This window comes from Phaenicophaeus curvirostris, chromosome 8 (genome assembly GCF_032191515.1).
Source record: "Phaenicophaeus curvirostris isolate KB17595 chromosome 8, BPBGC_Pcur_1.0, whole genome shotgun sequence".
Lineage (NCBI taxonomy): Eukaryota > Metazoa > Chordata > Aves > Cuculiformes > Cuculidae > Phaenicophaeus > Phaenicophaeus curvirostris.
In genome coordinates, this window is record NC_091399.1 from 11,249,370 (window position 1) to 11,273,863 (window position 24,494).

At 43.2% G+C, this 24,494-nt stretch overlaps 1 protein-coding gene across 1 annotated transcript in view; it reads left to right on the plus strand.

The window, feature by feature from the left end:
* TEDC1 (tubulin epsilon and delta complex 1) overlaps positions 1-24,494 on the plus strand; it is an 83,785-nt gene that overhangs the window by 19,242 nt on the left and 40,049 nt on the right. The window contains exons 4-5 of the mRNA XM_069862464.1: positions 4,947-5,117; positions 11,353-11,451. Coding sequence (XP_069718565.1) covers positions 4,947-5,117; positions 11,353-11,451 — 270 coding nt within the window. The remainder of the gene's footprint in view (positions 1-4,946; positions 5,118-11,352; positions 11,452-24,494) is intronic.

Consider the following 24,494-nt stretch of genomic DNA (forward strand, 5'->3'; position numbering starts at 1 on the left):
GAAGAATCATCTTGCATCTTTTTTTCATATCAACTGAACTTTAAATAGCCTGTGGAGGAATGTTTAGGCCAAAATTCATGTGGGGATGGGGACTTAATTCTAGGCTGCCTAGCAAAATTTTAAATATATAGTCTAAGGACAAACTATGTTTAGCTCTGACTAAGCCAGAGATGTATTTGAGGGCTTTTGTTATGTTTGTCAGCTACCTCAGTTGGGATGGTGAGGCATGGTATCCTGGAATGTGTATTTATTATGGTGCTTAGCTGGTTATTTGCATGGATCTTTTTCTTCAGGAGAGATGGGTTCAAGTTCTGCCCAAGTGTAGGTAGAGTGGTAGTTCAGGAATTGGCTTGAGGAGAGTTCATGTAAATATATGCATGCCACCTTCATCAGGCTTGTGCTTGCTTTTCTAAGTCCTGCCGATAAACGGGTATTGAGATCTTCCAACAGCAGTACCTTGAGCTTTTAGAACAGAAAAGTTTGTTTGGGGTGGGTTACAGCAGGAGTGGAGTTGAGGGGCTTCATTCTAGCTTCTGCTTAAGTAATGCGGATCATAGGTGCTCTGGAGAGTCCACATTGTCCAGTTTGATGAAGACTAGCTCTCATATCACCAGTGTAATTGGAAGGACTCTGACATTGCAGTAAGGATGTCAATACATGTTGATGTGGTTTTTGTACTGCAAACCTGTGGCAGTGTTCTGTAGCTGGAGTCTATAGGCCTCCCTTCTTTGAAACACTACGGTGGAATCCTAGAATGGTTTGGATTGGAAGTGACCTTTCATCCAGTCCAACTGTCCTGCAGTGAGGAGGGACATCTTCAACTCAATCAGGTTGCTCAGAGCCCTGTCCAACCTGGCCTCGAATGTGTCCAGGGAATGGGGCATCTGAAGAGAAACATTAATTGCAGCAAATGGTACACAAGCAAAAAGGTTTTCTGGTAAGTGGCTATGAAATGATCTCTTCCAGAGCTGGTGTGAAGCATTCCAAGAATGGGAAGACCACTGAGAGCCCTGGGTAGTTGCCCTGGCTGCTCTCTTTATGACTTTAACTAAATAAAATGCACTTCTGTGTCTCAGACGTGAGTGTAGGTGTGTACCCATATTGCTGCATAGATTAGATAAATTCACAGTGCTATCTGAAGCAAAAGCTCTGGCTTTGGCTGATATTTTAGTGATTTTTCTCCCACTGGGAGAGCAGTAAATAGTCTTAGGTTGTAAAGATGGAACTAGAAATTGAGGTCATAGTATACTACGCAAGGCCTTTTTTTCTTACCTTGTTTACTTTATGCCAAGCTGAGTATTTTATAGCAAAAGTACATTTTTTGTGCAGTTTGTGAAATAAATGACAGGGAGAAGCTGTTAGAAATGCATTGGCTGGCTTCTTTTATTTTAATATTAATATTAATAAGGCAGGTTGCTACAATAAAATTAGCTCTGCATGGTGTTTGTACTGCCAAAGCAATCAAGTCTAATGTCATTTCTTCCTGAAATGAAACCCCAGGAGAACAGTATTTGTGCTGTTCTGAAACCTCTAACCAGGGAAGTTAAGAGTTGAACTGTAAATTATGGAAAATGCATATTTTAACCTGGGAATTCCAAGTCTGTCTTTGGCATTGCAGCTTTCCAGCTGCTTGTGTGAAGTGTTTTAATGTTTTCTCTGCTGTAGTGACTAATACCTGATAGCTTGGTTTATGATGTTTATGGACAACTTGGTGACCACACCTGTATGGCTTCATAGTCCAGAAACATCTCTTGGCGGGGGCAAAACGGTCCAAACTGTTGAAGGTACTTAGCTAGGAGCACAGTGCCCTAGGACATAGCGCCTTTTGATTTAGGGGCAAAGGGCAGCTGAGGGAAAGACAGATGTTGCAATTGGCACAAAGGAGAGACTGTTTTTAAAGTTGAATCTGTGCCTTTAAAAGGAAAAGCCCTTTACTAACCTGATGCCCCTGTGATTTATAGCATGCATTTATCTGAGCCACAGAGCAAAGGGAAAAAAACTGTAATCTTGATGCTTTTTCTAATGTGACTAGAACAGCATTTTTGTGCTTATAAATAACTTGAACACTCATTGTATTAGAGGCTCTGTCAACTGAGGTTGTATGTTGGTTAAAACAAGCATTAGGGGATTATTTGATCATGATTATAGATAACACTTCCGCTTAAATCTGTATTTAAGGCAAGTTTAAACTCTATTCATTTTACAGTTTGCATTTTAAGTTTAGGATCAAAATTGGAGTTACATTCAAGCTTTGTCTGCCAACTGAATCTTTATAAGATTTTATTGAACATCGAAGTCTGTGAAGCAGGGAAGCACATATGTTTAAATACCATCAAGGTCTGTGGGGCCAAGTATCTGTTTAAGCGTTTTCTTGAAAACGGTCATGTTTCAGGTCGGCTTTTTAAATTTCCACTTTAAAGAAAAGTCTTGAGAGTCCAACAACTGGAAGATGCTTTCTTAGCTGGCAAACACCTGTTCTGAATAACTAGGCCTGTGCAGTTCTGTGTTATTTATACTTCTTGTAATAATGCTGTAATAAAAAAATTCAGAATTGTGTTTACTATCTGTGCTTTCTATGCACTGGATGCAGATGACAGCTCAGCTTTACTGTAAGTGGTATTACAGGCATCAGGAGTAAAACAGTCCATGTCTTTCTCCATTCTTAATTTGCAGTCTGCAGAAGTCAGCTGAAAATGAACAGAGATCTGTTTGTAAACTTGAATGGTCTCTTTGTGCAAGAGGCCAGGGGAGGTGGAATTCCCTCCATGTTCCTTGGGAAAGAGATAAGACAGAAACTTCTTGCTTGCTTTATGCCATTAGCCAAGGAGAGGCTCCATCCACAAGATGAAGGTGGTGGGTTTTTTGCTGCAGCAGAAATGGGATGAGATGAACAAAAAGAAACTCTTTGCTTCTCCTTTCTTTCCAAATTGCTGTAGAGAAAGGCAAAACAAGGCAAGACGGGGGCAGCTGTAGCTTGGAGTACCTCAGACTTCTGACCAATGTCAGCTGGATGATTTTTTTTTCCTCTGCCCTGCAAGAAGGGAAGTGCTGGCTGGAGAAAGGAAAATAGATGGGTAAGCACAGGCCCACAATTTTGTCCCTATAAAAGGCATTGATTTACAAAATGGAGTCACTGAATACAGCCTGCAGCACTTTTGAGAAGACAGTAGATCAGATAAGACTGTTTTTTGTGTTCTTTGACTTGTTAGTATCTCATAAAAATGTGATTTTTCCCATCTGGGTAAAGATGATGCTTGCTGTCTCAGGAACACAGTGTATTCCTGGGTATGGAAAATGAAAGATGAGAGTGGAGAGAGCACACAATGTCACAGCTGAGAAGCTGATCTTTATATCTTTATATATTCCAGACTTCAGTGCTTCTTTAGGGTGTTCCCAGTCCTGTAGTCTAAAAGATTACAATTGCTTTCTACTGTTGGAACTTCCTTTTTTTTTTTTTTACTACTTTGACCAGCTTTTTTTACTTCTGTGCCCATCTAGAAGAAGGATCGCAAGGAGGATCCAGGGAACTACAGGCCTGTCAGTCTGACCTCAGTGCAGGGGAAAGTCATGGAACAGGTGATCTTGAGTGCTATCATGAAGCACATGCAAGAGAACCGGGTGATCAGGCCCAGTCAACACAGGTTCACAAAAGGCAGGTCTTGCCAAACTAACCTGATCGCCTTCTATGGTAAAGTGACTCGGCTGCTGCATGAGGGAAAGGCTGTGGATGTATCTTCCTGGCCTTCAGTAAAGCCTTTGACACAGTTTCTCACAGCATTCTGCTTAGGAAACTGTCAGCCTCTGGCCTGGACAGGTGCACACTCTCCTGGGTGGAAAACTGGTTGGATGGCTGGGCCCAGAGAGTGGTGGGAAATGGAGTTAACTCCAGCTGGAAGCCAGTTACAAGTGGTGTCCCCAGGGCTCAGAGCTGGGTCCAGCTCTGTTCAATGTCTTGTTCAATGACCTGGATGAAGGCATTGAGTGCATCTTTAGCAAGTTTGCAGATGTCACTAAGCTGGGTGGAAGCATGGATCTGCTGGAGGGAAGGGAGGCTCCAAAGGGATCTGAACAGGCTGGACCACTGGGCAGAGTCCAATGGCATGAGGTTTAACAAGACCAAGTGCCGGGTCCTGCACTTGGGGCACAACAACCCTGTGCAGTGCTACAGACTAGGAGAAGTCTGGCTGGAAACTGCCTGGAGGAGAAAGACCTGGGGGTGTTGGTTGACAGGGACTGACCATGAGCCAGCAGTGTGCCCAGGTGGCCAAGAAGGCCAATGGCATCTTGGCTTGTATCAGAAATGGCGTGACCAGCAGGTCCAGGGAGGTTATTCTCCCCCTGTACTTGGCACTGGTGAGACCGCTCCTTGAGCACTGTGTTGAGTTCTAGGCCCCTCACCATAAGAAGGATGTTGAGACTCTGGAGAGAGTCCAGAGAAGAGCAATGAAGCTGGTGAGGGGGCTGGGGAACAGGCCTTATGAGGAATGGCTGAGAGAGCTGGGGTTGTTTAGCCTGGAGGAGGCTGAGGGGGAGACCTCATTGCTCTCTACAAGGACCTGAAAGGAGGTTGTAGAGAGGAGGGAGCTGGCCTCTTCTTCCAAGTGACAGGGGACAGGACAAGAGGAAATGGCCTCAAGCTCTGCCAGGGGAGGTTTAGGCTGGACATTAGGAAAAAATTTGTCACAGAAAGGGTCATTGGGCACTGGCAGAGGCTGCCCAGGGAGGTGGTTGAGTCACCTTCCTTGGAGGTGTTTAAGGGACGGGTGGACGAGGTGCTTAGGGGCATGGTTTAGTGTTTGATAGGAATGGTTGGACTCGATGATCCGGTGGATCTCTTCTGACCTGGTTATTCTGTGACCTGTTTTGCTTGTATGTGCTTTGACATTGAATCATTTGAAAGTGTTGAAGCTAACTTAAACCATTTTGGTATTCTTGTCTGCTTTCAGTGTGAAGATGATCAGCGTAGCAGCCAGAAAGGTACAACTGAAACACCACCCGAATATGGGCTAGAAGGCACAGTAGATGTTCGATACCTCCAGTGGTTAAATGGGAGGCTGAGGTTCCAGTGGCAGGGTTTGCATGCTCAGCACCAAGAGCAATGCAGTCTTTTGCACAAGGTAAATTACTCTTCTAACTCACTATGGCATTGTTTATTATTTAAAAGCCTAGTCAGCTAGTGCTAAATTTACAAATTATTCTTGTTTGCTCATTCTGCATTTTCTGTAGATAAGAGTGAATTAATATAAATGCCCCCACCTTTCTCCAGTGGGTAGAACCATGAGAAAAAGAAGTGTGTATGGAGTTTGTAAGGTTGTAATTATTGTATAAAAGTTGCTTGCAGGCTGGCACGAGTCACTTCTGCAACCATAGGCTGCCTCCATTTTTCTCAGAGAATGCCTAGAGCATTCTGGTCCCACAGACAAGAATTAGGGATTCAGAACTATAAGTTAATTGAAATGTGGATTCAAAATATTAAGCATGGATGTTGAAAGTTCATGGATGTTGAAGCAGCAAAATAAAATGCAGCTTCCCTTTCTGAAGTACTAGGGGACATCTGAACAGAACCCCAAATCTACCTGCTTTTAAGTCAGGAATCAATAGTGGTCTCTATACTGCTAAGATTCCAGTTCTGTTCCCACTTATGAATAATGTCTGTATGCCTGTTTAAAGTCACAGGCATCTGGGAGCATCATGTCTGCTTAGGATGGAAGCAGCCTGGAGTCCCAAAGCTGACAGTGATGGTGGCTGCAGAGACAAAATTGCAAAAAAAATGCTTCTAAAGATAGGCCTAAAAGTTGTTCAGTAATGTCTTCCCTAGGACTCCCTTTCTCCAGTCATATCTCTTCAGGTAACTTATATGAAGCTAGCTAGTGTCATACCCAGAGCCTTGACAGAAAACCTTTTTAAGACTAAAAACAGTTTTGAGAAATTTCTCCTTGAAGAACACCATTTGTCAGAAAGCTGTCAGGATTGGAACAAGGGGGTTTTGAATGGAGATGCCCTTTTGGCTTTAATCCTGTGTCTGACAGGGCAATGCTGAAAACTATAACGAGGTTACATTTTGTTCTTTACCTGAATGGATTGCTAGGCAAGATGTCTGATTGGCAGCCCTTGTGAAAGATAAGGTTCTGTGTGTGCAGCATCTAAAATAGCCTTTTGCTTCTCGCTGCCCACTGCGAATGTACTTGCCTGATCTGGGAATGAAGACAGCAATTCACTGTAAGTACAGGTGCAGTCCTTGGCTTTTGCACCGAGATTACAGACAGGGATGGTATTGGGAGAGGTCACTTAGTGATATAAACATCAAATGAAATGATTGGCATCTTCTCCCCTTGATAAGCTACCTCTGTTTAAGGTATGCTGATTTCTATAGGAGGTGAGGCTTATATCTCATAACTCATCAGTGCTCTGATTTATGTAGTACTTGGCAGTAACAAATCATTGGGCAGCTTCAGTGCCTCAGCTTGCAGTTAATGGGCTAAGGAAGAATTAAGAGTGGGTCGAACCCAAAGGCTCAAGTACAGACAGAGATACTCTCAGTGGTCCAGATTACACACTGAAATGATGAAGAGATGTGCTGATTCAGCTGTATGCTGAACTTGACAGCGGAGATGATGACCTCCTGCGGGCAGTGTGCTTTGAAATAAACTTGGACATTTTATTTCCCAAGGAAAAAGTATTTGCTAAGTTAGGACTGTTACAGTCAGACAAATATAAGAGACGGCTTAGTTAGCCTGCAGTTCCCTAGATCACGATTTCCAGAATCTGGAATAATAAGCAGGAGGGAGAACATTTCTCTCTTCATCCAGTTTCCAAGAGCTACCATTACTGCCTTCTCCAATGGTCATTGCTGGACTAAGGTGAAAACCATAAGTGATACTGGTGATGATTCTTACCATCAGACTGTTCTGCAGTGTATGCAGAGGGCTGCCATCTCGGATGTGTACATAGGAGTATAGACTGGAGCCCAGCTCCTGCATAGGTGATCACACGCTGATGTGTGCGCTCAAATATCTGTCTGAAACTGTGGAAGTTCTGTTCAGAGCTGTAATGAAGTGTGGTGCTCTTTGTATTTTAGTCTGAATTAAAAGCAGGGAAATTGAAAGGTAAAAGTGACTTTGGAAGGGACTTCATTACAGTGCCACATTAATGTTGACTGTATGGTAACACAAAATATAACATATTTGCACAATTTAATGGCTGTATAAACAGTAGCAGATATTTCCTGACTCTCTATAGAGAAATTTTGGATGTGCTACTGCATTAATTTTAAAATTTTTAAACTAGTCTGGGATATGTTAGAAGACTGAACTGACCCAGTGTGACCTCTATATGAGCTGCTGCTTTTCTCCTGTAAGCCATACAGTATGCAAAAGACTAATGAGTGATTATTAATTATGCTGATAGATTTACAGAGGTCTTTTGCTACAAAATTCTAATTATGGCTTTTACTTGCTCTGTTTAATAGCTTAACAGGTTACATAGCTATGGAACAGTCTTATTTACTGCTGATCACAAGCTATAATTTTTGTCAGGTAGTAGTGACGCACGGATTTTATTCTGTGATTAACACAGGCTCTGGAATACCATATTCTGTATTTGCGGCTTTCTGGAAAAAACAGATCACACTCGGAAACGATGTTCCTTTTCAGGAGATGAGTGGTTTTCCATTCTATATTTTTTAAGTATGGATATTGCCTACTGGAAGTAAGAATTGTACATAGAAGATAGTCAAGAACTAGCAAAGTTGGGCATGACTGCCAGGAAGAGGTTGAGGGAGTTGGGCTTGTTTACTTGGGTGGGGAGGGAAAGCCTCTGGAGGCTGAGGGAAAGAGCACCTAATAGCTGCCTTCAGCTATTTGATGAGCAGTTATAAGGATGGATCCATGGTCTTCTTGGCAGTACCAGAAGACAAAGGGGAAGGGATTATATCTTGGAAGGTTCAGGCATATCAGAAAAAGCTTTTCTGGGATGATGGGCAGCATTTGGAGCAGGTCACCAGACATGAATGGTTTCCATCCTTGGAGGTTTCCAAGGCTCGCATATGCAAAGCCACAAAGTGATGCTGGCAGTAGTCCTTGTTAGAGCAGGAGGTAGGACTAAAGACCTCCAAAGGTCTTTTCCATCTCTATGATTTTGTGAAAAAAATAAAAAAAATTCTGAATTGGTTGGGTGGTCAGGGAGGTGTACTTTCAGGTCAGAAGTAGTCACTCATATCTTGAAGACATAGTACTGTAATGCCTGAAGAAAGGGAAAGGGAGCAGTAAGAGGGAAAATTGAGTAAGAAATGGACAAAAATAAATGTTTGTTCTCTCCTAAGGTGCACAAATGATAACTGAAACTGGAGGCCCTATTGACTCTGTCCTGCCTGCAGCCTCTTCAGGTTGATGGTATGAAGACTGCAGTAACCGGTGTAGGTTACTGAAGAAGTAAGCCTCCCTGGAGCTACAGGCAGTCCTGTGTTGGGAATGGCTCGTTAGGTGGTCTGACAGGCTGTGTCTCTTTGCTAGCTCTTCTGATGAGCTGCTTCTCAGTGATTTCAGCTCTCAGAAGGCATATTGAAGCTTACAGACACACACCTCCTGCTGTAGGAGGAAGACTTCCTCAGGGAAATCTCAACCTGTCTGTGGCTGAGGAATTTTGCAGCCTGGGGCTAGGAGCTGTTGAATAAGTTATACTACCTTTTTGACATGGACAGGTTGGCCTGTTTTGAAAGTGTAATATAATAAACCATCATAATTCCCTTGAAGTTCTTAGTGGTACATATTTACCTGATATACCTTCAAATATATGGAAGTGTGAAGGATAATTACTGTGTTAAGGCGTGCCTCTTGCTTTCTTCTGTTCTGTTTCTTCCTTTCTCTGTCAAGTACCAGAGGAGTATCTGTCTGCCTGGTGTTTGATCACCCTTGAATTCATAGGGGATAACAGCTGGTTTTAGTTAGGCTTTGAGTTACCACTTTGCCTTAAAAAATGTGAATGAGAAGCCTTGCATAGCTTCAGGAAAACAGGAAGTAACCCGCATAGTTTAAAACTGGTGTTGTTGTTTGGGTCTGTTAAACCAGCGTGGGAAAAGAAATAAGGGAACCAAAAGCTGCTGGGTTTCCTGCGGGTATTTTCAGCTGTCCTCCTCCTGCTAAGGGCTGGGACAGAAATTGCACCTGAAACGGGGGAAAGTTAAGTCGAGTTCAGAGGTAAATTTTGTTAAGCAGGTCAAAATCTGACTGTGGGCTATGGATTTAAGTTAGTAGAAATAAAATTATATTAAATGGAAGTCTTGATGACAGAAGAAGAGTTTAATGTTGACGGTATCAGGTCATGATAAAGTGACAGTAATGGCTGTAATAGGCTTGGAAACTGTAAGAGCAACTGTATTCTGTCCACAAGAATGCGGAGCAGCACTGGCAGTACCTCCTGTGAAGAGTGGTTTCTTGTGCCTCCTCTAAGAGAAACAATATAAAATAAGATGTATTACAGTGGATTAGAGTGGATGTATCTATGTATCTGATGTTGTGTAAAAGAGTAAAGGGAAAAGAGCAAAGTCTTCAGCTCTGAATGACAGAGAGCAGATGCTGGTGCTGAGTGATATCCTCATTGTCAGTTGTCTATGAGCGAGATAAACTGCAATCTCTATCTTGGCATGACGAACCTACCATGTTATTCTGTAAATTACTAGATTGGTTAATTATACCTTTTCTGTCATGTGATATTTGGTTTGAAAATCTTTGTTTTTTTCTTAAAGTGTATTTGCCATTAGATCTCAATAGTGCTCTCTTTAATGCAGTGCTTTTTCCTCTGGTGCAAGCATGTGTGAGCCATGAACAAGCCCCCTTTTCATCTTCTCTTAGATGAATCAAGCTGCTTTCCTGCAGGATGTCTAAGCTCAAGTGTGCTTAGGAACTAGTACTGGAAACACCTTAGAAATGATTCTGAGTGGGGTGCTGTGCCTGTTCATGCAAAGACTAGTGTAAGGTTAAGTCAAACCTGCCTCCTCCTCAGTCCATTCTTGTGCCATGCAGTCAGAGCTACACTGTCTCTTACTACTCTCTCTTACCCTCTCACCTCCTGCTTTTACCTTGGTACTATTTCCCCCTTTAAGCCTTGTTTCAGCTTCAGTATGTTGTGGCTATCAATTACAGACTGCAAAAATACAAATATTGGATTATTTCAGTTATAAGTACTGGATTATTTCAGTACTCATATAGTCTGGTCTCAGGAGAACCCCTCATTCCTCTGTTGATACAGCTTTAGAGTATTTGTTTTAGGCTCTAGCCAGTGATGCCGCACAACATGCTTTTGAAGAGGAGCTGAAATTCATCCCTGGTGCTTGCAGGCCCAAAGGTTTGGCAGACAGAGTTATGCAAAAATGCAGCAGGGAGAGGAGTGGCAAGTAGAAAGGAAGAACATCACGTTGGGGGAGTGCTTTTTTATTTTTAAACTCACGTAGCTCTGCACATGTGGCAGATGTTTGTCACCAGAAGGAGTTTTGGGAGAGGAACACTAAAATATTCTGAAATTTCAGGGAAGGGTTGATAATTACCCAGTGCCTGTCAACTTTAAAATAGTTGTCAATACCCAAGAGTATGATAAAGTTTACATTAGAATAAAGGAAGAAAAGCAGGAGCTGTCTTCTGGCAGAAATATTAATGAAATATGAGCGATTGTCTGACAAATGAGCACTGCTGTCTTGTTTGGCAGCTGCAGTTATTACAGTAACAAAGAGATCGGCTCTGAATAGGAGGAATTGCTTTTTATTGTTCCCTTGGCTAACTTTGGGAAGCTTCTTCATCAAGTAATTGATGATACAATCACCAGCACAACTGGGACAAGGTCCCAGTAAGCGAAAGACAATTTATAGCAGCAAAAGAGAAACTTACTGTAACTAGGTGACAATTTCTGCTTTAAAGGAAGAAGTAAAAATGATATTGAGGGTATCCTTTACCTCTGTGGGACTTCTACTCTCCGTGTATATGGTTTTCCCTTTTGTGCTATGCACAAGACTATGTGTAGTGTAGGGAAAAAGACTTTATAACAGGATGAAGGGAGAAATCTCTCAGTTTTGCTGTAGCACAGCAGTAGAATTCCTGCATGTATTTCTGGTAGCAACACCAGATGGACCATTTAGTTAGATAATTGTGGTACATGATCATAATCTCCTGCAGGCTGTTTTAAAAAGGTCTGTCGTGTTGGTGTGGTAGTAGTTATTAAACAATTGTATGCGTCCATTGGGGATGGGCTTGTAACCACTGGTTCACATCACCTTTCTTGTCCATGCAGCCGTTAGGTGGTAGCTGATGGTATTAATGATCTGGTCTTCGTACTGACAAATACCTTTAATTTAATCTATTCTAGATCCATTTATTCACTAGTGGCTCTCATATGGATCAGATCCTTGGACATTTTTCTCTCACAGAAACAGATCTTGTTAGACACCCGGAGAACTACAAGCAGGTAATACTTCTGTAATTCTTGGATGCTTAGTATGCTTTACACAAATGTTGTTTAGCAGATGACCTCACCCTGAGTAACATGTTATTAACTTGGTTTCCAACAGAAATATGGGCTGACATATTGACTTGTCAGTTTCCTCGCTTATAACTTGTATTTACCAAGTTGTTTTGATAGAACATAGACGCAAAGGTATTAGGCCAAGTTTTGTAAAAACTAGTAGACAGGGCATGGAGAGAGACTTGACTGGAAGTGCCACTGAGGTAAAGGTTTGCAGACTAAATCATTCTAGATCAGTTGGCCTACTGCTGTTGTATACTACCAGGAGCCACATCTGGGCCAGCCAGCCAGGCAGCATGTTGGCCTGTGACCTTGCCTGAGCAGGTTGTCAGTGAGAACATGGAGAGACCCGATTTATCTCTCCAGGACAGCTAAAGCACGTCTGATGCTAGTGTTCCAGGGATTACGCTAGTCAGCTACCTTTTTGGATGGTAGTAAGGTGCTTTATTTTGAGAAATATTTTAGAATCACAGAGTGATTAAGGTTGAAAGGAACCTCTGTAGGTCACCTGGTCCAAGCCCCTGCTTAAGCATAGTCATCTAGAGCAGGCCGCCAATGACCATGTCCAGATGCCTTTTGAATATCTATGAAGATGGAGGTGCCACAGCTTCTCTGGGTGACCTCCATGCTCAACCATCTTCACAGTAAAAAATGCGTTTCCTTATGTGATCAGACAGAACCTTCTAGGACAACATCATTTTTTCTAGTGTACTCTTTTACCCTTAAGTATATATTTCTGCTGCTCTCAAATACTCAGTTATCATAGATGTTTCAGTTTATTATTTAAGTAGCACAATTCACTTCTTCTAATACAATATAATACATTGGTTTTACAAGTCAATTTTTAAAAGCTCATCCAATGTGAAACTGAAACAGGACTAAAATGTTAAGCTCAGCCTTAACAAAATCAATATTTGGCAGTCTGCTTAAATGTGTTTACTCAAAGTAGATACTCTTTCTGCTACTACCTTAAGAACAGGAGTGCGCATTGTAAATACCATACACAGAGTAATTCAGAAAAGTAGACTTGAACGTGAGAAATAGTCTTTTGTCCTAGAGTCAAGTCCAAATTAATCTTTCATTACCGAGCATTCTTTGGATGAGCAGTTCCCATCCAGCCTCTTGATAAGGTTCAGCTGTTTGTTCCTGCAAAATTATTGGGTTTTTTAGAGCAAATGGTTAAGTCAGCATGAGATTTCCGTTTCATTTCTGTTTCACTGTCCCCCTCCTATGGTTTGTTCAGCAGCTCAGAACACACAGCAGCAGAATCCTCTGAAGCCTACACTTCATAGTCTTCCAGAGCTTAGCAAATGTCCAGAAAGGTCTGCTGGGCTGGTAACAAACTTCCAGGCTGCGTAGGAGAACTTTGCAACTCCATTTTTTCCCCAGAGCCTTACCCTGGATATGTCACTGATCTGTTACCGTAGAGCATAGTGATACTGCAGTAAAGCCTATTTGGTTTTCATGGCACTGTTAATGAATCGTTCCAGGAGTTTTCTTGCACACTGCTCCCTTTCCTGGATGTCTGCTCCAGGTGTGCTGTTCAGCAGATGCTCAGGGTAAAATGGAATAAAGCCTTCATTCCACCTTTGCCAGGCTTAAACAGCAAATACATGAAACATGGGGCGCCTCTAAAACACAGGTAATTATGGAGAGGGGCAGAGGCAGAGTGACAGAAGATGTTTTCTTCAAACAAAGTGTGAGTGGCCCCAGTCTCCATCTCTAGTTTCTGGGCTCTAACAGATGCCATCCCAAACAGGCTCCAGCTCCAATGCACGAGTGTTGGAAATTCTTTTATGTCACTTACTGCTTGTACTGGTCCAAAATTGGAAGTGTTTGTCAGCATAATCAGCTGCGAAATTCTTAACCTCTTTAAGCTCTTGAACCTATTCAAAAGAAGGGATTCCTCTAAGCTGCTCTTCTGTGCCTGTTTTTAAAATAGACAGGCAAAACTGCAGGAAATCATCACAACACTTTGGTATATGTATTTTTGAAACACTTAAAATTCTTATTGTCATCATTTGAGCAATCCTTGTAGTTTTTGTCTCCCATTACCCTTATTTACCAAAAAGCAGCTTCCAAAAGTTGTAGGCTCAGTATGCATGAAGAGCTCGATGTAGCAAGGTGGTGTGGACTTAAAAGGTAAGGTTGTTCCCGGTCCCAGTTTTCCATATGGATGTAATACTCGTTATGCAAAGTGATGTTTCTTTCTAAAATGTAATTAAAAGCCTCTAATTTTCAAATATCTTGATAAGATTAAATAAATTATGCGTATTTGAATAGTTTGGTTTTTCAAATATTGGTGCAGATGGCAGCATTCTGCGAAATGTTTTTTTCCAAAAATTGTGAAATCATTTTTTCTCTTTAAGTAATGTGGCATTTCTGTTAATATTACCTCAGATAACAACCTGCTGCATGAATCAATAAAAAGAGCAAGCATAAGAATATATCTTACTGTAACACATCCCTGTTGGTGGATGGTGTTAGGGATTCCTTCTCAAGTAAGGCATACTTAAAAGGATAGAAATGCAAAGTACACCGAAATGTCAAAAATTAGCGATCACAGGAGGTACATTGGGCTCTTTTTACTGGACCCTAGAGTTCATTTTCATCAAAAATACCCTGTGAGATAAGTTGCTCTGACCTGAAACAAACCAAGAAATGTTTATTCTGACAGAAAGAGTGTGATAGGATATCTGTGAGTTGAACATCAGTTTATGAAATGGAGAAGTTATGCTACTCCTTTTCTGTAGAAGTTGGACATGAACTTATAAAAAATGTTCTTCCCTTGGATTTCTGACTATAAAACTCTTGTAGTGTGTTTGTCTGCAGAAATTATCCCTACATTATTATTCTCTTATCACCATAAATGTCTTTGTCAGATTAATAGAACTGGAATTTTTTCAAGTGTAATAGTTTTAATTATGTTTTTCTCTAGTGAGGCATGATTGAAATTCTAACTCTTGCTGCAATTTGGCTTGTCAGTGGCTATACGTGCGTGTGGCTGAGTCACAGGTCACGGCTGTGTTTAGTTCCTGTGGTGCCCAGGGGTGTCTGTGAATGGGAGGTGATGTTATTTAAACTGGTGTTTGATTTCTGGTTGAAGTACATGTGGACGCTCACGCTAGCTCTTGACCTCTATGTGTATCTCCTTTCTTTCCTGAGATGCTGTCATGTCTTTTTGAGCACTCCCTGGCTTGCACAGTGTTGCATGAGAAGTACACTGGTGGTCATTTTCTCAGCAGAAGCGCCTCTGTGGTGATGGTTATGGAGCTGTTGAGGTTAAGCAAGATCTGCCCCAGACTTTACAGGGCAATGTGGTCTGTCTCTGAGTATGTGGTCACATTCCTTTTGCGACTGAGGACATGGAACCGATTGGGTTGTTTTTCATCATTATGGGCATAACACAATTCTGTTATTGTCTATGAAGCCCATTTCCCTTAACTCTCCATTGCAGTGTTATTGGTTCTGATGTTTTACCTTGAGCTCAAAAAAATGTATGTTGCACTTAAGAGTCATTAAATTAACTTTCTCATCAAATTGTTACTATATAGAGATCAATAAAAATTGAAGCAAAGCAGCCTAGTCCTTCACTTTCTTCTGCCTTTTCATATACCACTTTGTATGTAGAATTCAATCTTGCAGGTTTTGTGATTAGCAGAGATTACAAATCAGGACTCAGGTCATTGGTACAATGCTGGCAGTGCTGGAATGATCATTGAAATTGTAATGAGTAAAGATAACACCTTCAAATACTAGTAGATCAATTTACTGAGTCTGACAGCAAATAAACAACACAGCTATCTGCCAGATGGACATCAGAGAAATTCATAGAACCTGGGTGTAAACAGCGGATAATTTTGTTTTAGAATTTTACGAAAAATATTTTTGCTTATTGATCATACACATGTTTTAAAGGGGATTTAGTTGGCTTAAGGAGCTAAGGTCCTTTGAAGGAAGTAAATAGTAGCAAACAAATCATCTGTCTGACTTTGCATACATTATGTATGGTCAATACTGTGCTCATAAAAAATTCAGGTGGACTTTAGCTCTCCAAGCAGCAGGGACAGGGTGTGATGGGGTAGGATAATATGGACGTAGTATTGATCTGCTTTGTGGAATGTTCATGTGCCAGGGAAGGAAGCTAATGTATGGTATTTGTAGGTCGTACTCCATAATTTCTTACTGGGACGCTCAAGGGGTAAATGATCAAGTTGTAAGACAAGTTGATTGTGGACCCTGAATCTTGTGGCAGTTTCCATTTAAAACATCTGTCCCAGATGGCTGTCATAGATGGGAGATACAGTAGGTTTATTCTCTGTGACTAAAAGCCCATGGTTTGAATTCATACAGAGCTCTAAAGAGCTTCTGTTCTTTTCAGAACAAGTACATTCAGGTTGGGAGCATTAGGAATTCATAGGCTTTTGGTTTTCAGAAATGTTGAGTGTGCATGTACTAGTTACTTTGCTTGAAATCTGAGTCTTCAGTTTGTGTCATGTGCATCCGCATGTGGTCTTGTGTAATTTTTGCATAAAGCCATCCTGATGTGCTGAAGTATTTTGTCTGCATAGACATGGTAAATGGTGAGGTCAACCTGTATATCCAGTGTACAAACACCGTGTGAGAGTTTTGGTGTGTTTCTGTCTGAGTGATGGCACCTCCTGGAATGTATGGGAAGGCAAAGCAGCAGAAGTGAAGTCTTATCTGATTTATTCAGCTGCTTATTAAATAATTGCTATGGTATTGAGTTATGTCCAGAAATGGATCCCAAGTTGCTGACTGCTTTGGATAAAAATGGATTAACTTTGGCAGGATAATTCCAGCTGCTGTGTGCTGGGCTATATTTGGTGGTCTTCTGCTGGTTGTCAGGACTTCATGGAACATTCCTGGTGGTGACAGACTCTGCAGGCAGGCACTAAATGAAGATAAACAGTTAAACCCTGCTGCTAAGCTTGACACTCTGTCATCTTTCTGATTTGGCACAGACCTGTCCTGGTATGAAGTGTTTCTGTAACAGACCCTGTTATGGTCTTGTATGGCAGGGGTGAAGGGTATACAGCCTTATTTTAAAATCCCCCTGCTAGGGGACCATCTGATACTTTTTGATGTCCTTCCATCATTTGTACAAGAAGGAATTGAAACAACTTGGAGTGTTGGTACCAGTGGAAAAAAAAAAAAAAAGTCACATTCATGCTATAGTCTGTGGTCTGCCGTGTAGAAGGGTAATTCAGGAAGTGAAGGCTTGTACTGCATATAAATTCCGGAAAAAATTGTTTTTTTCAGGAAAAATGACCTTGAGCTTCAAGGACAAGCTGCCTTTGCTTATACAAATTGTCATAGATTCATTATCTTCTGTGATGCTCTGGCAACTAATTGTTTCATCTAGCTCTCAGCTTTTTTTACATTCAGTGCTTTATTCCCTTGGTAAAAGCCATAGTTCTGTCATGTCTGTCCTGGAACAGGACCAGTGTTTCATTTTGTAACTGCCATTCTAATTAAGGACAGCTTTGCCTGTTTGTTTCAGTTTCTTGAAAGGAAAAAAATATTTGAAATTTCTTAAGTGGATCCTGCATAAAAAGCACTGGGGCTTTTAAGTGCTAGTGGAAATGGAGGGATTTGTTTTGAATTTTTTTCCCGTGCGTATTCTGTCTTAAGTTTCTCCTTGGCCAGGCTCTACTCCACAGAAATCTTGATAGAGGTTTATTTTACTAGGTGTTATGCCAGGCTCTGTGGGAACTCTTAATACAAAGACTGTAGTATGAACCAGTTTTCAGTGTGGGGAAAGAACCTATTGCTGTGAATGAGATGGGAAAGTTGGAGAACAGTCTTCCCCGAATGAATAGATAGGTCTGTGGCAAGGTTCTTGGAGCAACAGGACAGAAGAGACAGCCAAGCCCTGAAGGATCTAAATACAGTGAGATTTTAGATTTATTCTGTATGCTACCAGAATAAACTTAGTTTTGTCAGTAGTGACTTGTGACCGTGTACTGAATCTGCTCATGGGGCTTCAGACAACCAGAATCTTTGGGCTCTAGCGTGGTTGCATTTAGAGAACAAGAAGTAGACTGATAGATTCTGCAGCAAGAACACTTTTTTTCTTTTCCACTTACAGGATTTCTTTTACGGTACAAATGCATCTAATCCAATGCATTGAAATTTTTACCTGTTTTTATGCAAATTTGGTTTTTTATTGATGATTGATGCTGGGTCAATCTTAAATAAGTTCTTTAATGATGAAATGAGAAGAAGTTATAGACCGGCTGACCTTTAATAAATTTCAGGGTTCACCAATGAATTGCATGTTAGACCCATGGACACACATGTTTTCAAAAGGTCAATTCTAACAAGTTTTTTGAATTTGCATAATTATGCTCACCACAGCACTTTGAGTAAAAATAGCAAGTGCTTTGCCCTTTTAAAGTATTCAAAGTTTCCTCTCTTGCTGTCTTAACTTGTTTTTACTAAGTCATTCTAACATTTTTCATTGAAGAACATGGGGAACACTGTTAGCTGCAGGTGGGGAGTGAAGCAGGGCTCTGGACAGGAAAGGGGTAGCGTGGATAGTGAAAAGCCTGCCTGCTCTGGCTCTTGTTCAGTGAAGTCAGGAGCAGGACGACACCCCTGGGACAAGAGGCCTGTGTGGAGATGGTGGGGAGGTGAGATGGCTCTGATGTGCAAGAATTCATACAGTATAGGTGAAAAGAAACTGAGTGAGGCACTGAAGAGAGGCTGAGGCAGCAGGGGTGGAATGTGGGCAGTTTGGGCCTTCTCTGACCTGCACAGTCAAAGAAGGAGGTTTGTTTGATACCTGTGTGGCAATCCAGAGGGTGACAAGTCTCTTAAGGGTGAAATCAAATGCAGGGTTTGTTTTGGGAGCAGCCAAAATAACGATCTAGATACTCGTGTGCACTGCTGAGGGAACAGCTTCCCAAAGTTGCAAAACCAGATTTCAGTCTGTTTAGATTATGGTCTGATACCTTAAACACAGCCAAGGTCACAAAAACGGCAACTTGGATTTAATCCAACACACACCACAAATGCCATTAAACGGAGAGAGCAAACACAGTAAAATAAGTGAGAGGAGGGGAGGGAAGAAGGGGGCGGGAGGGGTGGGGGGAAAGGAGGTCACCACTCCAATGGGCCACAGCAGTTTCTCAGGAACACGTGGTCTCTCCAGCAGCAGCTCCAGCAACTGCTTCTTCCAGGCCGCATGATCCAGGCCAGGCCAGGCCGATCGGGATGGGGGGCATGCCAGGTGCCTCCTTTCAGGTTCTTTTATAAGTCCAGTCTGTGCCTGATTAGCATGTGAGGGGTCATCTTGCTGTGCGTGCTCAAAAGCTCCGTTGGGAGGGTGTGGGTATTCCAGGCCAGTCAGGTGTGTGTGGAGAGGGGGACAGCGTCTGCTGCTGAGGCAGTGGAGCTTTCTCCTGGTGAGCTTCTCCTGGTGATACTTCTCTGCCTTTGGGTTCTCAAGTTCCCCGTGGCATCTCATAGAATCATAGAATAGCTTGCGTTGGAAGGGACCTTAAAGATCATCTAGCTCCAACCCCTTACTAGATCAGGCTGCCCAATGCCCCGTCCAACCTGGCCTTGAACACTTCCAGGGACTGGTCATCCACAACTTCCCTGGGCAACCTGTTCAAGTGCCTTACCACCCTCATCATTAAGAAATTTCATAGAATAACTAGGTTGGAAAAGACGTCTTAGATCATTGAGTCCAACCATTCCTATCTGCGACTAAACCATGTCCTTCAATCGATGCCTAAACCTAGTCGCCTCATGGTGGGCTGCTGACAGGGTGTGTCCCACTTTTTGTGTGTCCATTTTGATGCTCAGGAATCTGATTTGTAGAAACATTGAGTGTTCCTAGCTGCTACTGAACTTGATGAGACGTCTACGTGGAGCCCTTGAAGAGTTTCAGCAGTGCAGTTAGCCTCAGCCAGTAAAGTCAAGTTTAACCCTAGATGGTGTAGTAGGTCCTTGCAGCACACTGCTATGCTGAAGGGCTATGCTGGACCCCAGAGTTAGTAGCAGGGTGTATTAACGCAGCCTGGGCCAGCTGGTCAGGATCTCACTCCATGGAAAGTACCTAAAGCATCTCTGCAAGCTGCTGAGTAGGACTGGGGAGATGTATCTATGACATGCTTTATAGCAACTTTTAAATTCTCTGAAAGTCAAGACTTGAAAGTCTTAGGGCATCCAAAAGCATTTTACTTCCATTTCTTTGTTTTCGTTTCCCATTTTAAAAGTGACAATAATACTGTTGTCTGATCTCACATGGGTCATTATGAAAGATAACTTTTTTATGTCTTCAGCATGGGATTTGAATGATGCATGGCAAATAAGTTCATGGCTTCCCTCTGAAGAACAGACAGAATAATATGCAATTTAAAAGGAAAAGGAGTAGCTTGTGGAGTGAGCACCAGCCATTCTGTGCCCTTGGTGAGACAGCTCATGAAAGGAAATATTTTAGTCATGTAATTCTAGATCTTATACACATGTGATCATCAAATTGCTATTGTTTAAACAGGTTGAATTCTGGACTTTTATCATAGAATCATAGAATCACCAGGTTGGAAAAGACCCACCGAATCATAGAGTCCAACCATTCCTATCAAACATTAAAGCATGTCCCTCAGCACCTCGTCCACCTGTCCCTTAAACACCTCCAGGGAAGGTGACTCAACCACCTCCCTGGGCAGGCTGTTCCAGTGCCCAATGACTCTTTCTGTGAATTTTTTTTTCCTAATGTTCAGCCTAAACCTCCCCTGGCAGAGCTTGAGGCCATTCCCTGTCGTCCTGTGCCCTGTCACTTGGGAGAAGAGGCCAGTTTGCAGAGAACATGACCAAATTGGCTGAGAGAAGGTATTGTTTGCACCTGCCACTGCCTGCTCCTCCGCTCCAAGAGCCGCTCTGGCTCCTGGCAGCCCCTGCCCAGTGCCACCCGCGGGGACACAGGGCGGTGAGGGACCCCGGCGCAGAGAGAGGCCCCTGTCACCTGGGAGAAGAGCCCAGCTCCCTCCTCTCCACAACTTCCTTTCGGGTAGTTGTAAAGAGCAATGAGGTCTCCCCTCAGCCTCCTCCAGGCTAAACAACCCCAGCTCTCTCAGCCATTCCTCATAAGGACTGTTCCCCAGCCCCCTCACCAGCTTCATTGCTCTTCTCTGGACTCGCTCCAGAGCCTCAACATCCTTCTTATGGTGAGGGGCCCAGAAATGAACACAGTGCTTAAGGAGCGGTCTCACCAGTGCCGAGTGCAGAGGGAGAAGAACCTCCCTGGACCTGCTGGTCACACCATTTCTGATACAAGCCGAGATGCCATTGGCCTTCTTGGCCACCTGGGCACACTGCTGGCTCATGGTCAGTCGGTTGTCAACCAACACCCCCAGGTCCCTCTCCTCCAGGCAGCTTTCTAGACAGACTTCTCCTAGTCTGTAGCACTGCACAGGGTTGTTGTGCCCCAAGTGCAGGACCTGGCATTGTTCTTGTTGAACCTCATGCCATTGGACTCTGCCCAGCGGTCCAGCCTGTTCAGATCCCTTTGCAGAGCCTCCCGACCCTCCAGCAGATCCATGCTCCCACCCAGCTTAGTGTCATCTGCAAACTTGCTAAGGGTGCACTCGATGCCTTCATCCAGGTCATTGAACAAGACATTGAACAGGGCTGGACCCAGCTCTGAGCCCTGGGGACACCACTTTTAACTGGCTTCCAGCTGGAGTTAACTCCATTTCCCACCACTCTCTGGGCCCAGCCATCCAACCAGTTTTCCACCCAGGAGAGTGTGCACCTGTCCAGGCCAGAGGCTGACAGTTTCCTAAGCAGAATGCTGTGAGAAACTGTGTCAAAGGCTTTACTGAAGGCCAGGAAGATACATCCACAGCCTTTCCCTTGTCCAGTAGCTGAGTCACTTTACCATAGAAGGCGATCAGGTTAGTTTGGCAAGACCTGCCTTTTGTGAACCTGTGTTGACTGGGCCTGATCACCCGGTTCTCTTGCCTGTGCTTCGTGATAGCACTCAAGATCACCTGTTCCATGACTTTCCCCTGCACTGAGGTCAGACTGATAGGCCTGTAGTTCCCTGGATCCTCCCTGTGACCATTGTTGTAGGTGGGCACAACATCAGCCAGCCTCCAGTCCAGTGGAACTTCCCCAGTCTTCCAGGACTGCTGGAAGATGATGGAAAGGGATTTGGCAAGCACACCCGCCAGCTCCCTCAGTCATTGAATGCTTCAGTTTCCCACTTTAGCGGTTATCTTGCTGGACTGTGCATTTTATTTGTATAACATACTTACTGCCATGTGCTCTGAACAACACTGCCAAAGCCAGTTGATTTTGTTTTTTCCCCGACTTAAATTACTTAGTGTTTTGTGTTATTGTTTTAGCCACAGTTACTTTAGAGTCATAGTGCCATAGAATAGTTTGGGTTGGAAGGGACCTTAAAGATCACCTAGTTCCAACCCCCCTGCCATAGGGGGTTTAGACATTTTACATGCATGGTAGTCAGATTGGTGAGAACTAACATGGGAGCTGACATGTTAGTATTGCAAAGGAGAGCAGATCTGATAACATACTGAATTATATATGGAGCTCCAGCACCAGCATGCAGGAGGCCGGGAGGCTCACACAAGAAAGCTCAAGGGAGCTGAATGATCCAGAGTGCTTGATTTGTGATGGTGGTTGTTCAAATAAGAAAGAGGGGAGGCCATATGGATGGGTTTAAAATGAAGATCACCTGCAAGCTCAAAGGAAACACAGCCTCTGTGCTGCTGTATGATGAGCAAAGTCAGGAGAGTGGCAGTGACACTGAGCTGGACTGGATTTCTGACCCTGCCGGAGAGTCCTGCACTGCCCTACTTGCTGCTTTCCCTGTGGTGCCCTGATATGGGTAAGCTGAGTGATAGAACAAGAATCAGCATTAAACCCTGAAGGGTTATGTCAGTTGAAGGATTTATATTTTCTCTCTAGATATCTCTAGTTTGGTCTTTTGGTGGTGTAATGCCAGGAGCGGAGCACCTGCTGTGGTGCTGCGCACAGTGAAAGCTGCTGTACAGGGATGGGTAGAGTTTCAGAGCCTGCCAGGAAGGTAAACTGTACAGGGAAACTCACACGTTCCTTGTGTGAGAGGATGTTCAGCACAAAATACATTAAAGCATTCTGATCCCCTTAGCAGGGCTGCCTAGATCACCTTGAAAGTCCAGAGTCCTTAGTACTTGTTTTTCTGATAGAAGGCTGTCTTGGTTTGAAGATTCATCAGAGGTTACTGAAACTGGAAAAAGCTGTCGTATTTTCTTTCTTCTGGCTGTGTACACGGGAACCCCTCCTTACAATTACTTGGAGCAGCAGTGGATACTGCCTTACAAATGGGGTGTTTTGGTGGTGGTTATGTATTTCCTGTAGAGTACGAGAGTGGCTACTGTGAAAGCAATGTTAAAAATGAGATCCAAAACCCCTTGGTGATTCAGGAAAAATTTTTCCTTCTCACATTTCATCGCAAGGAAAGAATAAGCAGTAAGAAACTCAGTGACAGCATAAGCTGCCCACCCTGTGTTGTGTGACAAGAACAAAGAATTTTATTCCTGCCTTTTTTAATGATTCACTCTGAAGAAGGAAGGGGTGGGCTGCCATGCCATTTTCCTTCTGAAATGCTGTAGGCAATTTGTTTTCAGTTCCATTTGCTGACATTTATCACATAAAACAGGGTTTGCTATAGTAGTTATTAGAACCTGTTGGAAATGGTGGATCATGTACACATTTGCAAAAATGAGGCAGAGCAGATGTGACCCTTGCCATCCATGTAAAATCTGGAGGAATTACAGAGGTCAAATGGCTTCACAGCTGCTTTTAGACAGTGTCTAGTTGTAGCTGGGTTCCTGGATCTTCTTAAGAAAGGCTCTGGTCAGCTGGGCAGTGTAAAAGAAAAAAATATCAGATTTTGGAAAATGAAGTATATTGGTATTTCTAAGGCAGATTCAAATCCATGTTAAAGGGGATATCTTCGAAAAAAACATTAAGTATTAATTACTTGCTTTTGGACGTATTCATAGAATCATAGAATAACCAGGTTGGAAGAGACCCACCGAATCACGGAGTCCAACCATTCCTATCAAACACTAGACCATGCCCCTTAGCACCTCGTCCACCCGTGCCTTAAACACCTCCAGGGAAGGTGACTCAACCACCTCCCTGGGCAGCCTGTTCCAGAGCCCAATGACTCTTTCTGTGAAATTTTTTTTCCTAATGTCCAGCCTGAACCTCCCCTGGTGGAGCTTGAGGCCATTCCCTCTTGTCCTGTGCCCTGTCACTTGGGAGAAGAGCCCAGCTCCCTCCTCTCCACAACGTCCTTTCAGGTAGTTGTAGAGAGCAATGAGGTCTCCCCTCAGCCTCCTCTTCTCCAGGCTAAACAACCCCAGCTCTCTCAGCCGCTCCTCATAAGGCCTGTTCCCCAGCCCCTTCACCAGCTTCGTTGCTCTTCTCTGGACTCGCTCCAGAGCCTCAACATCCTACTTGTGCTGAGGGGCCCAGAACTGAACACAGTATGCAAAGAGTGGTCTCACCAGTGCCGTAGTAGTCTCCTGTTGTTGTGTAGTCTCCTGTTGGGGCAGACAGTAGACCACTTGTCTTGGGTGAGGAATTCCTCTCCTAACTTCCCTAGTCATCTATATTGTGCTGCTGATGAAGTTTTTATCCCCCACTCCTGAAGCAGTGGGGCTTGGCGTCTAGATTCTGTCTGGAAGTTGGACAAAGACTGTCTAGAGCCAGGAGACAGCTGGAGGTCAGGGTGGATGTTGGGGGTTGGTGACAGGAAAAGGAATGTATTCATGGAGGAGTGATTTAGGGAGGCTGAAGAGGATATGGTGTGCCTATTCCTCATGCTGTAGAAAGAAAGAAGCCTTCTCTGCAGGAGCTAAACTGCTTTAAGCCTCAAAGAATTAATATGATCAGAACAATCTCCTCTGTTTCTCCTTCCCTGCAACCACTTTTTGGGG